The following is a 13,744-nucleotide window of genomic DNA, read 5'->3' on the forward strand; positions in this document are numbered from 1 at the left end:
GGAGGACATGGGGGGGAGTGGGTGGGTTGGGGGGTCCATGCAGGAGTGACAGGGAGGGCTGGGGCGAGGGGGTCTGGTGTCAGTGCAGGGGCTAAGGAAGGCAAGGGGGATGAGGGGTCCAGGGAGAGTCTGTTGGGGCTGGGAGGCAGCGGGTGGCTGAGGAGGTGGCGGTGGGGGTGGGGAAGCCCTTAGCTAGAGGGGTGCTGGGGACAGGAGCCATGTCCCCAAAGAAAGGTGACCTGGCCCTGGCCTGCCCAGTCCTGGGTGAGGCCAGGGGGGCCGCTGGGGGGCCGGGCCCATGTGCTGCCATCCCATAGGAGGGGGCAGCGGGGGCTGCTGAATGTGCAGGTCCCGGGTGGCTATTCCTGGCAGTCCCGCCTGCACAGGCAGATTGGTTTGCAGGGAGGTGACAAGTGCCAGCCAAAGCCTATAAAAGTCACCCAGCTCCTGTTCTGGCTCAGTGACCTGGTTCCCCCCTCCCAGCACAGCCGTCCCGGAGCAGAGACCATCGGTCCAGGGTGGAGACACCTGGTCCTGAGCAGGGAGCCCAACCTCGGAGTCCAGACCCCAAATCCAGAGGAGAGATCTTTTGTCTGGAGCAGGAACCCCAAAACAGAGCAGAGACCCCGGAGCAGAGACCTCAGAACATCCCCTTCCCCAGCCCCCAGGCTTTGCAGCGATGACCGGCAAAACTGCACCTCCAGCCAAAAAACCGGCTCCGGCAGCGGCCAAGAAAAAGGCAGCGCCAGCCCCGAAGGGAGAAGCAGCCCCGAAGGGAGAAGCAGCCCCGAAGGAAGAAGCAGCCCCAAAGGAAGCAGCAGCCCCAAAGGAAGCAGCAGCCCCAAAGGAAGAAGCAGCCCCAGCTGCTGAAGGGCCCCCAGCCCCTGAGCAGCCCCCAGCCCCCACAGACGAAGCCGCTCCCCTCCCCACAGAAGCTGGAGCAGAAGCGACTCCAGCACCTGCAGAAGGTTCCCCAGCTCCCCCAGCTGAGCCCCCAGCCCCAGCCCCCGAGCCTAAACCAGAGAAACCAAAGGAAGGTGAGTGGGGAGCTCTGGAGTGGGGAGGGGAGATAAGCAAGGCTTGGAGGGGGCATGTGCAGGGGAGAAGGGGCAGAGGGATGAAGTCATCAAGGATATTTTTGCAGTGGGATAGGGCTGGGGATTAGGAGGATGGGTGGACTGAAGACAGACCTGGAGGTTGAGCAATTGCCCTCCAAGAGCCCTGGTACTTGAGCCCTGCCCTCACCACTGCGGGTTTGTTACAGAGCCGCCCAGCTGCCCCTTGTCTTTGGCCGTGGAAGAAGTGAGTGAAAACTCATTCACGCTGACCTGGAAAGCCCCAGAGCAGACAGGCCGGGCAGGCCTGGATGGATACGTGGTGGAGATCTGCAAAGATGGAAGTAGGTTTGGTCTTTCCTGTCTGGCAAGCATGGAGAGATGGTGTGCGGCTGTGGGGTGGGATGGAGCTGGGTGGAACGCAGCAGAGCATTTCCTCCAGCAACAATTCCCTTTCTTTGCCCAAATGGATCCATTTAGAATGGTTATTTCTTATCCATGGAGAAACAGGGCATCCCATTGGCTTCAGACAGCAGTGGTGTCTTTAGCAGGGGCTTGGAGCAGGCTTAGTGTCACTGCTGTGTCCAGCTCGAGTGTGGAGCAGAGACCAACACACCTTCTGGGCATGGTCTCTGATGAACTCCAGATCTGCAGAGACCTGGGACTGGGATGGTAATCCAAGAAAACAGGAGGAAAAACTCAATTCTCCCATGTTTGCCCAAAATGAAGCATAGAAGGAAGGCGGATAAGGAGGATGAGGAAGGAAAGGGTCCTGGGCATGTGTCAGGAACTTGATGATGTTTGGAAAGAGGGTGGCTGTGGTGGATGGAGGTGGGCTGGGAGGTGGCAGCAATTGTCCAGCAATTGTCCATGGCTCTCCAGTTGCATTGTTGGGTGGTGGAATGGAGTGGGTGGATAAGATTCATGTTTTGGGCACTCTCTTGAAGCCCTGCCGGGCTTTGGGGTGAGAGTGCAGGGTGTGTGTGGCTGGGGGGATCCGCAAGAGGAAGCTGGGCTGGAGTGGTTTGGGAGACGCAGGTGGCCTCAGGGAACTTGACCCTCGGCTGTTTAGCTTGTGGCACACAGGATGGACACATTCCTGGCTGTGGGGGGCTTCCATCGCTGCGCTGGGGTGGAGAGGTTACCACAAGTGGGTGGGATGCGTGAGGAGGGCCTTGCATGGGACAAGGAAGGATGCGTCCATTCCTGGAGGGATCTGTCTGACAGCCACCCAAAGGGCTCAGTCTGGATGCTCTCCTTGCTTGTTTTGGGTCTGCTTGAGTATGGGAGAACTCCGGTCCCTCAGTCATCATCTAGGGGCCATGGGAGTGCTGTATTTGGGCTGGTACAAGACTCTGGTTGGCTAAAATATGGTGAGATTTGAGTGAGGGCTGATTTGAGCAATGCCAGTGGTGAAGGGAAAGAGGATCTGGTGGGATTTGGCTGCTCCAATGGCATTGACAGGAAAATCTTGTTCTGAAGGTGCACATGGGGGCTTGGCACACCCTGGCACATGTGGGTCACTCTCACTGCCCACATGGGACACCCAGTCCTTGGGGGACCAGGGCAGTTTATTTTCTGAGTGAGAAACACCTTGAGAGGTTTGGCAAATTGCAAGGCCATGTTAGCTGGGGCTGGGGGAGGGCTGGGCTCTGGGTTGAGTTTGAGACGACCCTTCCAAGCAGGAAGAACATTTGGAGAGGTCCATCCAGCTGGGGGCAGGTCCTGAGCAGACCTTGCCCAGTGTGGAGGAGTTTGTGGGGGCCATGGTGAGTCCCGGTGTTGTCCTGGGGCAGTGAGAGGAGCAGAGGGGCTGGCAGGGAGCTCCAAGGATCTTTCCTTTCAGAAATGCACCTGGTCAGCAGGGACGTGTTCGCTGGCCCCATGCCTTTTCTTGCTTGCAAATGTCCTCACGCTCCAGAGCTGAGCTTCTGCCAGCACTTCATACCCCACACTCCTTGGCAGGGGGGCCAACCTCCCCTCCAAGGTCCCTTTTTCTACTGATGCCCCAAAAATCATTCCACCTTTCTGAGGAAGAGGTTCTTTGCCTCTGGCTCTCCCCCCCCCCGGGCTGTGGTCCTGCTGCTCGGGGTGTGTCAGTCTGTCCATGGCACATCCAAAATGCTGTGCTGTGTCTGTTGCAGGTTCAGACTGGAAAGCTGTGAACCAGGAGCCTTTTCTTTCCACCCGCTACACAATCCCAAACCTCAGCTCTGGGGACAAGATCCATGTGAGGGTGGTGGCCGTCAGTGCCAGCGGAGCCAGCGTCCCGGCCGCTCTGGAGCAGCCAGTGCTCATCAGGGAGATCCTCCGTGAGTACTGCCCCTGAGGGCAGAATACCTGGCTGGAATCCCCGGCCATCCCTGCAGCCTGAACAGACTCTCACCGTCCAGTCCAGCCTTTGACAGATGTTATTCTCAATGACTGGGTCAAATTCCCTCGGGACAAGCTTCCTGACCTCACCAATCTGGTTGATGGTGAAGCTTTGGGGGTGAAGGACCCAAAGGGCAGAGCCACATTTCCCCGTTTCATGGCAGGAATCCAGAATCTGCCTCCCCCTGAGCTTGTCTCCTCCCCTTGGCCGTCTCACATCCCAAATATGCCACGGCACACATTGGACAGCTTTGTTTATTTAGCTCAGGGAAGTCAAGAGCTGGTTGTCTGGAGCATGGGAACTTTAATCATGCTGAACTCGCTAATGAATGAGTTGCTCCCATGCTTAGCAGGACTCACATTCCTCCCGGGGTGCTGCCAATTTGCCGAGGCTGATGCAGGAGGGCAGGGCCAGCTTGCACTCAGCAAACAGCAAATACAGACTCATTTTGCCTTTAGAAGGAATTATTAATGCTCAAGTTTTCCTGTTATTCAACACATCAGATTTTTCAGCTGCTTAAAAATAGTAATATTAACAAAAGTTATTCCATGAACCACCAGCTTTTCATAGGAAAAGGCTTGGAGAATATCAGCCTGTGGAAAGGGTCTTGCAGGGTCTTCTCAGCGTGCTTGGAGGAGGTGGATGTGGCTTAGGGGGAGTGGCTGGGCCTGTTCACCTCTGACCTCAAAACCATCCCACCAAACCTCATAGAACTGGGAAAACTGGGGTGTGAGGGACTGACATGAGATGACAAATGCACAGCTCGTGCTTCCCACACCCCATCCCTTCTGCCTGAGCTTTGTCCCAGCCACACGTACAGGTGTAAAACCCAAAGAGCTGAGAGACCCACACACAACTTGATCTACTGGGTTTTCCTTCCTTCCCCTTCCCCTTCCCCTTCCTCTTCCCCTTCCCCTTCCCCTTCCCCTTCCCCTTCCCCTTCCCCTTCCTCTTCCCCTTCCCCTTCCTCTTCCCCTTCCCCTTCCTCTTCCCCTTCCCTTCCTCTTCCCCTTCCCTTCCTCTTCCCCTTCCCTTCCTCTTCCCCTTCCCTTCCTCTTCCCCTTCCCTTCCTCTTCCCTTCCCTTCCTCTTCCCTTCCCTTCCTCTTCCCTTCCCTTCCCTTCCCTTCCCTTCCCTTCCCTTCCCTTCCCTTCCTCTTCCCTTCCCTTCCTCTTCCCTTCCCTTCCCTTCCCTTCCCTTCCCTTCCCTTCCCTTCCCTTCCCTTCCCTTCCCTTCCCTTCCCTTCCCTTCCCTTCCCTTCCCTTCCCTTCCCTTCCCTTCCCTTCCCTTCCCTTCCCTTCCCTTCCCTTCCCTTCCCTTCCCTTCCCTTCCCTTCCCTTCCCTTCCCTTCCCTTCCCTTCCCTTCCCTTCCCTTCCCTTCCCTTCCCTTCCCTTCCCTTCCCTTCCCTTCCCTTCCCTTCCCTTCCCTTCCCTTCCCTTCCCTTCCCTTCCCTTCCCTTCCCTTCCCTTCCCTTCCCTTCCCTTCCCTTCCCCCTTCCCCTTCCCCTTCCCCCTTCCCCTTCCCCCTTCCCCTTCCCCCTTCCCCTTCCCCATCTGTTGCCTCCGGGCCTTCACATTTTCTCCAGGCCTGCATTTTGTACATCTCACCAGTTCATTTATAGCACCCCAGGGGATTTTAAATAGCAGCAATTGGACAGCACAGAGCTTAACAACAGGTGGGATGAGTGGGCTTGGGAGGTGGAGAGGGACAAGGAGAAACCAGATGAAGGATCAGTATGGGAGTCACACTTTGCAGGGAGCAAGGGCAGGAAAAAGCCTTCCCACCATGGCACCGTGTCACCTGGGCCACCGACCTCAGCTCTGAGGAGCTGGGGAGAACACCCCTGAATTACCATTCCTCCCCTGCGGTCAGGTTTCCCGGCCCTGCTGAGACTGATGAGCCCAAGTGGCAGCACTGGGGGATGGATCCCTGCAGAAATCGCAGCACGAGCAGAGCAGGGACCGTCTCAGCTGTCAGAGGGGCCTGGCCCTGTGCTCCCCAGCCCTCACAGCTGTTTGGCTCAGGCCCGGTTTATTCTGGCCGGGCCCCTCCCCAGGGTTAAGCTCGTGCACATTTAACCCGGGCACAGACTCCCAGCTCCTTTATGAGGGGCTCCAGAGGGATCCCTGGCTGGCACTGAGCCAGCAGAGCTACACGGCTTCCATTCGCCCAGGGAAGGGGACACGCTCCATGAGCACTCTCCAGCAGGGTTTTTGCTTGTCTTTGTTATGCTCCCTTGGGGACGTTTGCCTTTGTCATGAGCCTGGGGTTTCCACAGCTGTGGTGTGACCAGGCACCTCCTTCGTGTCTCAGTGGGCCGGAGTGCACAGGGAAGGTGGAGGTCCAGCCTTGTCCTTGCTGGAAGCTGGGCCTCTGGAAAGTTGGGGGCAGAGATATTTCCCAGCTGGGAGATGCTGTTCCCAGCCTTGCTACCATACAGGTTGTGCTGTGGCTCTTCTGGTTAAGCCCATGTTGTCTCTATGGGCTCCAGGGGGTGAATGATCCATCAGAATGCTGCCTTTGGGTTGGTGACCTGGGATCTTGGGCATGGGCATCACTGTGGGGTACAGGCGATGGGATAGGCTAGCACAGCCCTGCAGGGGAGCAGCACCGTCCAGGAGATGAGAGGGAGAAGGTGGCCGTGTTTGGGTGGGTTTTCTTGGTGGCCAAGCAGGGGTGTGTATTGAGGGGGGTCAGCCAGCTGGGGAATGGGAGTTCCTTGTCTCACAATGTGAATTCCTGGTCCCCAGAGCTCCCGAGGATCCGCATGCCTCGGCACCTGCGGGAGACTTACATCAGGCACGTGGGGGATGCTGTGAACATCATGATCCCCTTCCAGGTAGGTGGGTGATTTGGGCTTTAATCCCTTGGGCATTTCCCTCCAGGTTGCTCCTGCAGGTTAGCTCATGGGTCCAACTGTGCTCTGACTTGGCCTGGTCCCTGTGTCTTGCGGGCCAAGGGTAGGTGATGGGGTGGGAATGTCTCTCCTTTTCCTGCCCAGACCCCATTTTTCCCCTGCTACATCTTTATTGATGATGCTGCAATGGGACAACCCCAAACACATCAGGGCATGGGCTGGCTGTTGCTGCTGTCTCAGCCAGTAAGTCCAGTTCAGCTCATGCTCCTGGCCAGGATCTGGCCACATCCCTTGGGACCCCACAGCACAGCACTGGGGTTCCTTGAGGGGACCAGCTGCCTTTGGAGCAGGGCAGCCTCAGGGCTGTGATGGGGGAGAAGTGCTGACACTGGTGGGTTAGGCTGGAGGTCATCTCCTCAGCTGATCTCTCTCATCCTGTCTGGGACATCACCAGAGCATCTCCACTGTGGCAGCTGGCTCTGAAATGTGTTGGCCAAGCAGGGGGCATGAGAGGCCCCTGAGCTGAGGGACTTGTCCATGCCATGTCTCACAGACAGTTGGGACTCTGTGCTGGCTGTGCTCCAGGCATGAACTTTCCCTGTGTGCTGAGTTCAAGCCCTGCTGCTAAGCTGGATCTTGGGCTCAGCACCTGGGCCATGAGAGCACAGCTCTGCCCTGGCAAGTAAAGCTGGGCTTGCTCCGTGAGGACCTTGGGGAACCAGCATGTTCCAGCCTCACCCCTGGAGCCTGAGGGCCTTCCATCAGTGAGTCTGACAGGAATCAGCTGCAGCTTCTTTCCCAGGGACTGCTGGATGTGAGAGGTGGCACCCGGGCTGCTGCTGCCCAGAGCTCTGCCACCCATCCTTCCCAGCAGGACCTGCTGGGACCATGTGCCCGAGTGGCTCCTGACCTGCCTCTTGCTCCAGGGAAAGCCTCAGCCCGAGGTGAGCTGGACCAAGGAAGGGCAGCCCCTGGACACCAACCGCATCAACATCCGCAACACGGCTCGGGACACCATCTTCTACATCCGCCAGGCCCAGCGCGGGGACTCGGGCAAGTACGAGCTCACCGTGCAGATCAACGGAGCCGAGGACAAGGCTACCCTGGACATCCAGGTGGTTGGTGAGCTGAGGATGGGACCCTGCATGGTCACTCTGGGGCTCATTTCTCCTCCTTAGCTGGGTAGGTCTTGTTCTGGGCGGGATGTGATGGGACAGCAACAAGGCAAGGGACCCTGGAGTCTCTGTTCCAGTGGGATCCTCAACAGGATCATGCAGGTGAACCCCTCTGGTTGGGGATGCAGTTTCTGCCAGCCCTTGCCCCATGCAGCTTCTCATCCCTTGTGTGCTGCACCAGGGTGAGAAGAGATGAAAAACGAGGTGAAGGGGTGGTCAAGGTACAGAATGTGGGTGGAGCAAACCGGGATGTCACCCTGAGGGTGTTTGTGTTTGCAGAGCCACCCGGCCCTCCCCAGAACCTGAAGCTGGTGGATGTGTGGGGCTTTAATGTGGCCCTGGAGTGGTCTCCCCCTGTGGACAACGGGAATTCTGAGATCAAGGGCTACAGGGTGCAGAAGTCAGACAAGAAGAGTGGGGTGAGCCTGGGTACTCCTGCTGCTGGGGATGCCCTGATGGGAGAGGGGCAGCTGCACTCCCTGCCTCCCCCCACACCTTCTCCATCCTTGTCACAGCCTGTCTTTTCTCTTTTTTCCTCCTTTTTCCCTCCCAGAAATGGTTCACGGTGCTGGAGCGCTGCACCCGCACCAGCTGCACCATCTCCGACCTCATCATCGGCAACACCTACTCCTTCCGAGTGTTCTCCGAGAACATCTGCGGGCTCAGCGACAGCGCTGCCGTCGCCTCTGGGGTGGCCTGCATCGAGAAGACAAGTGGGGACACGTCCCTGGCTGAGGGGCTGGGGAGGGTGGTGGCCAAGAGGGGTCCTGACCAGTGGGCCAGTGGGGCTTCCTCGGAGTTGTGCTGATGCTGTTGGGCCAGTCCCCAGGACAAGACCAACAGGGGTGAGGCTGAGCACCCCCAAGGTCCAGAGGTCCCCTGCCCCCCTTCTGCACCTAATTTCTCCTTTGGGGAAAGCTTGTGCCGTGCTCAGCCCCCTGGGAGGACCCAAGGCATGGACATCCCTGGGGGGAGATGGAAGCAGGAGCTGGGAAGGGTCAGAACAGCCCTGGCTTTGGCCCTGCAGCTCAGGGCCAAATCTCCAGCCAGCCCTGCTCTCCTTGCATCTAATTCCATCCTTCCCCCTGGTAGCACACAGTGACCTGAGGTCTCTGCCACATGCAGATATTCCCTCCAGCTCTTATTTCTGTGCACTGAGATTTGAGGATGGACTGTGCCTGGCCTGGGTCTGACCTGCTGCACACAGGATGTGTCACAGTGGGTTTGGGGATTGGCATCCCCCCTGCTCCTTGCAGGACCAGGGCACTACCATGGCATGAGTGCATGAGGAAACAGGGCTGTCTGAGCTCAGGGCCATGTCCTTGGGTCAGGCCAGGTGACATCTGGCCTCTTACGTGAGGGAACAGAAGTGGTTTTGGGTACTTTGTGCTGAATCCCTGTGTTGGTCAGCCCAGGAGCCTGAGCTCTGCCTCAGCTAGAATTCATTATTTCCTCAGAAACCACTTACCAGCCAGAGAAGATCCCCCAGCGGGACATGATGGAGCCTCCAAAGTTCACGCAGCCCCTGACAGACCGAACGACTACGCGGGGCTACAGCACTCACCTCTTCTGCTCCGTCCGGGGCTTCCCCCAGGTCAGTGCTTCCTCCATGGGCAGCACCACCCTGGCCCGGCGACATCAGTGGGGTCTTTTGCAAGGAAGCTGGAGGTGTCTGGGAGATGGTTGGTGCTGTTGGATTAGGGTTGGATTGAGGTTAAGAGCTGCCCTCTGAGTCAAACTGGGGCACATTCAGGCTGTTTCTGCATGGAGATGGGAGACTGGTCTTAAATCAAGCCATGTCTTGTTTCCTCTGTGCTGGGGGAGGAAGGGTGGAGCAGTGGTTAGGGCTCACAAGTGGGAGATTTGGATCTTCAGAATACTTCTGGCTGTGAATCCCACCATGGCCACAAGCTTCAGGCAGGGCAAGGCAAAGACAGAGAGAGGTGGCTGCATTTTGGGGCCAGTTAGACTCCTCATTTCTCTCCCTGCTTTAAACTTCCAGCCCAAAATCATCTGGTTGAAAAACCAGATGGAGATCCGGGAAGACCCCAAATACATAGCGCTGATTGATCAGGGCGTGTGCTCGCTGGAAATCCGCAAACCCGGCCCTTTCGATGGGGGTGTCTACACCTGCAAGGCTGTGAACCCCCTGGGGGAGGCCTCAGTAGACTGCAAACTGGATGTGAAAGGTGAGATTGGCTGAGGGGAAGGAGGAGCAGGAGCCCTTGCCCTGCCCTCTCTTTTCCTTGTCCCACTTTTCCCGGTGCTCTGTTTTGTCCCTGTTTTGTGTTGATCTTGGTTGTGAGGGAGTCTGAGGACACTGGGCAGCCTTGTGGAGCTGCAGCTTTGGGCTTCTTGGGTTTATGGTCTTGAAGCATCTTGAAATCACCTTTCCTTATTCATGGGGAAAAAAAGGGAGAGGAAATCAGAAATGGCAGAGCCAGAGGAGCTGCTGGAGGCCTGGCCCAGCGCTGGCTGCCCCCGCTCCTGTCCCAGGCGTGGGGGGTGTGTGTCAATCTCCTCCCCTGCACCTGGGCTGCTCTGATTTATGTCTCGGGATCCTGCCTGCACTTCCCAGCTCACATTTCCCTGCCTCAGCAGAGCATCTGGAGCAGCCCTTGCACAGACCTGCCCCGCCTTGCTCCGCATGGCCCCTCCTCAGCCCATGGGAGGATCACTGCCCGCACACCCTCTGCGTGTTCCTGTGCCGGCCGCGTGTCCTTAAACACTTCTATTTCCCCTCCCGTGGCTTCTGAGCACACTCTTGCCCCCAGACACCCTCTGCCCCACTTCCCATGCAGGCAGGGTTCCAATCTGGCAGCCCCAGCACCTCAGTCCCTGTGGAAGCTCCAGGGCTGTTGGTGTGGCACAGGGTATGTGGCACAGGGTATGTGGCATGGGGTGAGTGCTCAGCTCTGTGGGAGCTGCTGCTGGACCCTCCAGGAGCGCTGACCCAGCCAGCCCAGCTCCTGCAGCCCCATAGGCCCATCCCCAGTGCAGCCATGCAGGGGCTCGGTAGAGTCACAGAACAATGGAATGGTCTGGGTGGGAAGGGACCTCAAAGCTCATCCCATTCCCACCCCCTGCCATGGGCAGGGACACCTTCCACTAGACCACATTGCTCCAAGCCCCATCCAGCCTGGCCTTGGACACTGCCAGGGATGGGGCAGCCACAGCTGCTCTGGGCACCCTGTGCCAGGGCCTCCCCACCCTCCTTCCCAATATCCCATCCATCCCGGCCCCCTGGCAGAGGGAAGCCATTACCCCTTGTCCCGTCACCCCATCCCTTGTCCCCAGTCCCTCTCCATCTCTCCTGGAGACCCTTTAGGCCCTGGAAGGGGCTCTGAGCTCTCCCTGGAGCCTCCTCTTCTCCAGGTGAACACCCCCAGCTCTCCCAGCCTGGCTCCAGAGCAGAGGGGCTCTAGGCCTCAGAGCAGCTCCGTGGCCTCCCCTGGACTCGCTGCAGCAGCTCCAGGTCCTTCCCGTGCTGGAACCCAGGGCTGGAGGCAGCTCTGCAGGGGGGGTCTTACCTGAGCAGGGCAGAGGTGCAGAATTCCCCTTCCCTACTGCCCACGCTGGGGGCTCAGCGCAGTTGCCCAAGGAGGATGTGCTGGGCATTGTGCTGGGGACACAGAGCACCTGGGAGTCTCCCAGACCTGGCTGGAGCAGGCAGTGATGGTGGTGTGTGGGATTGCTTGGAGCAGGTGTGTGCAGGGATGGGGCGTGCAGGTGCACGTTGGGGTGAGCACACAGGCACTTTTGGGAGTCAAAAGGGGAGTAAGACAAGGGGAGTTCAGGGGGCTTTTGTCTTCTGTGCTCTCCTGCAGTGCCCAAGTGAGGACAGATCAGAGGACAAGACAAAGAGCAAGGTAGGTCTGGGCTGGGGCACCAGGATGGAGGGAGGGTGGATCACTTCAGGGGGCTGGAGTGGGCTGAGTGTCCTGGATTAGCCTTTGTCACCTGCTGATGGAGTCCCAGCTCGGGTCTTCCTTGTCCCATGGCTGGAGATGCATGGATGGGGTGGGATGGTGAACCTGAGGGAAACCTGTCCCTTGGTGAGGTGGAGGGAAGGCTGTAGATGTGGCTGGGTTTGTCCTGCATTAGAGCCGTGGCTGGGACATGTTTCCCCCTCATCCCTGACCAGGGCTCTCTTGGTGCCCTCGCAGGACTCGGATCTCGTTCCTTTTCCCAGGTGGATCCTGCAGCTGCTGGGCAGTGGTGGGGCAGGTGCTGATGCCCCTGGCCATGGTCTCTGCTGCCTGCTGGGCTGCCCCTCCCTGGCAGTGCTTTGGGGGCTGCACCTCAGCCTGCCATGGCATGGCCCTCTCTGAACCTGTCATTAGCTGTGACAATAAAACAAACCCACCTGAGGGGCTTTGGTCCCAATAAAAGCCACCAAACCCCTCTGTCCTGCTTTTTGTGGGGTTGGCTTGGGTGGGGGGAGGTGGAGAGCTGCCAGGGCTGCTGTGGGGCCATGTAGGATCCCACCCAACTGAGGGTGGAGGAGATGGGTCTTGAGCTTGGAAAGGAAGGACCAGCTTTATGAAACACACATAGAGATTACTGAACCAGAAGGAGCCCAACAAGGAGAAGGAGAATGCGGATAGATTTCCTTCTGGAGCAGGGGAATTATTCTGGCTGGGGAAAAAGAAATGCCACATCAGTGCTGTGGCATCTTAATGCTTCTTTACTGAAGCACAGATTTTATCCACACCGGTGAGGCAGTGATCCAGCCAGGAGCTGTCACCTCCCCACGGTGGCTGCAGGACATGTTGATGCGCTGTCTAGAGGAGGGGATTTGTCCCTGTGAGCTGGTGGCTCATGTGCAGGATGAGTCATCCCTTGAGCAGACACTGGGTGTTACCAGAGCCCAGAGGGACCCATGGAGCTCGTGGATACCCGGGCTCGGCGGTGCAGGGTGACCTCTCCACCAGCACCGCCTCCCCCTCGGTCTGCAGGCACGAGGGCAGGAGCTCTCCCAGCTGCGTGCCAGCTCCGTCATGGGGCCAGACCCACATCCTGCCCATGTCCTGGCTGGCCCTGGCACTGCCAGTGTAGATGCAAATCCAGCCTGGCATCTGCAGATTGGAGCCCATCCCACCCTTGGTGCCACGGAGAGCAAAGCTGGGCAGTGGCAGTGATTAAGCAGACCCCTCTCTGCACCATCTCTCCTGCAGCCCCTCTGCTTTGTCCCCATCTGCTCCCAGGCACCTTCAGCCCAAGCTGAAGCCCAGGGGCTCAGCACTGGCACAGCACCATCCCCCCAGGGTTGTTTCCACCATCAGAGGGCATTGTCGTATTAATTTTATCCCACTGCTGGTCGGGATGGATTCTTGAGGTGGTTGGGGGTGGTGGTGTTGCCACAGGCTGGAGGCTGCAGTCCCAGCTGGCACGTGGCGAGCTTGTTTTCCCTGGCATGCTCACACCTGGCCCTGGACACTGCTGTGGGTGTCCTGTCCCCCTTGGTGTTCCTGGCACCTGGGCACGTGGCTTTGGCCAGTGGGATTCTTTCAGGGCCAGGGTCTGGAAGCAGGCTGTGAGCTGATCTCCAGGAGTCTGTCATGCTGCACACTGTGCCCTTTCCAGGCCCTTATCTCAGTCCTGCAGGGCACAGACTGTTTGTAACCCCACAGGGGATTGAGGTGGGCGACAACATCCACTTTTAGTGAGGACTCCCCGGGAAAGGTCTGTAGAGCACAGAGTGGAAAAATCCACTGAATGTTATTTTTAATGGAGCAACCATTCCCCATGCTTTTAATTTATGAGCATCCCAGTCACCAGGTTCCTGGGCACCTTAGCAAGGATCAGACCAAAGCGTCAGTTCCAGGAAAGCAGCAGAAATAAGATGCAAGTGGGAGTCAGAGCCGGGCAAAGAGCAGCACTAACCTGAGGGCAAGGTGCTGCTGTGCCAAGGGACCACGGCCTTGGCCTGGGGCGTCCTCTCTGTACTCACCTGGGGTTGCAGCATCCTCAGACACCACTGATGCTGGTGCTCCAGGAGACCTGAGGCACTTCCCTCTGCCCTTTCCAGGAGATGCCAGCCCTGGCCAGAGCTGGCACAGGACATGGCAAGGTGGGGGCATGGGAGTCACTGCACTGGGCAGAGGAGCCATCGGGCAGATCTGGGATGAGCCAAAGCCTCACCCTCATGTGAGAGGTTCAGTGCTGGCCCCAGGGCACCCAGTGATGCCTGGGAGGGGGGTGTGGGCTGAAGTCCATGGGGAATTGCTGTTCCCAGGGGCTCAGCACCAGCACAGCACCATCCACACCAGGGGAAGGTTGG

General features: G+C 58.3%; 1 protein-coding gene across 2 annotated transcripts; it reads left to right on the forward strand.

Annotated features, from left to right (window-relative positions):
• Nucleotides 1-474: 474 nt before the first annotated feature.
• Nucleotides 475-11,861, forward strand: MYBPH (myosin binding protein H). Of its 2 annotated transcripts, none has more exons than XM_082296034.1 (11): nucleotides 475-1,037; nucleotides 1,265-1,399; nucleotides 3,200-3,367; nucleotides 6,180-6,268; nucleotides 7,213-7,408; nucleotides 7,741-7,880; nucleotides 8,015-8,174; nucleotides 8,919-9,055; nucleotides 9,464-9,650; nucleotides 11,289-11,330; nucleotides 11,628-11,861. In XM_082296034.1, exons 1-10 carry the CDS (start codon nucleotides 680-682, stop codon nucleotides 11,297-11,299), a joined length of 1,581 nt encoding a protein of 526 aa, XP_082152160.1. In that variant the 5' UTR covers nucleotides 475-679; the 3' UTR covers nucleotides 11,300-11,330; nucleotides 11,628-11,861. The 2 variants fall into 2 exon arrangements, with proteins under 2 accessions (XP_082152160.1, XP_082152161.1); XM_082296035.1 differs by having other exon boundaries at nucleotides 11,654-11,861.
• The last annotated feature ends 1,883 nt before the right edge of the window (nucleotides 11,862-13,744 follow it).

The sequence above is a fragment of the Coloeus monedula genome, assembly GCF_965178545.1.
Source record: "Coloeus monedula genome assembly, chromosome: 23".
Taxonomy (NCBI): domain Eukaryota; kingdom Metazoa; phylum Chordata; class Aves; order Passeriformes; family Corvidae; genus Coloeus; species Coloeus monedula.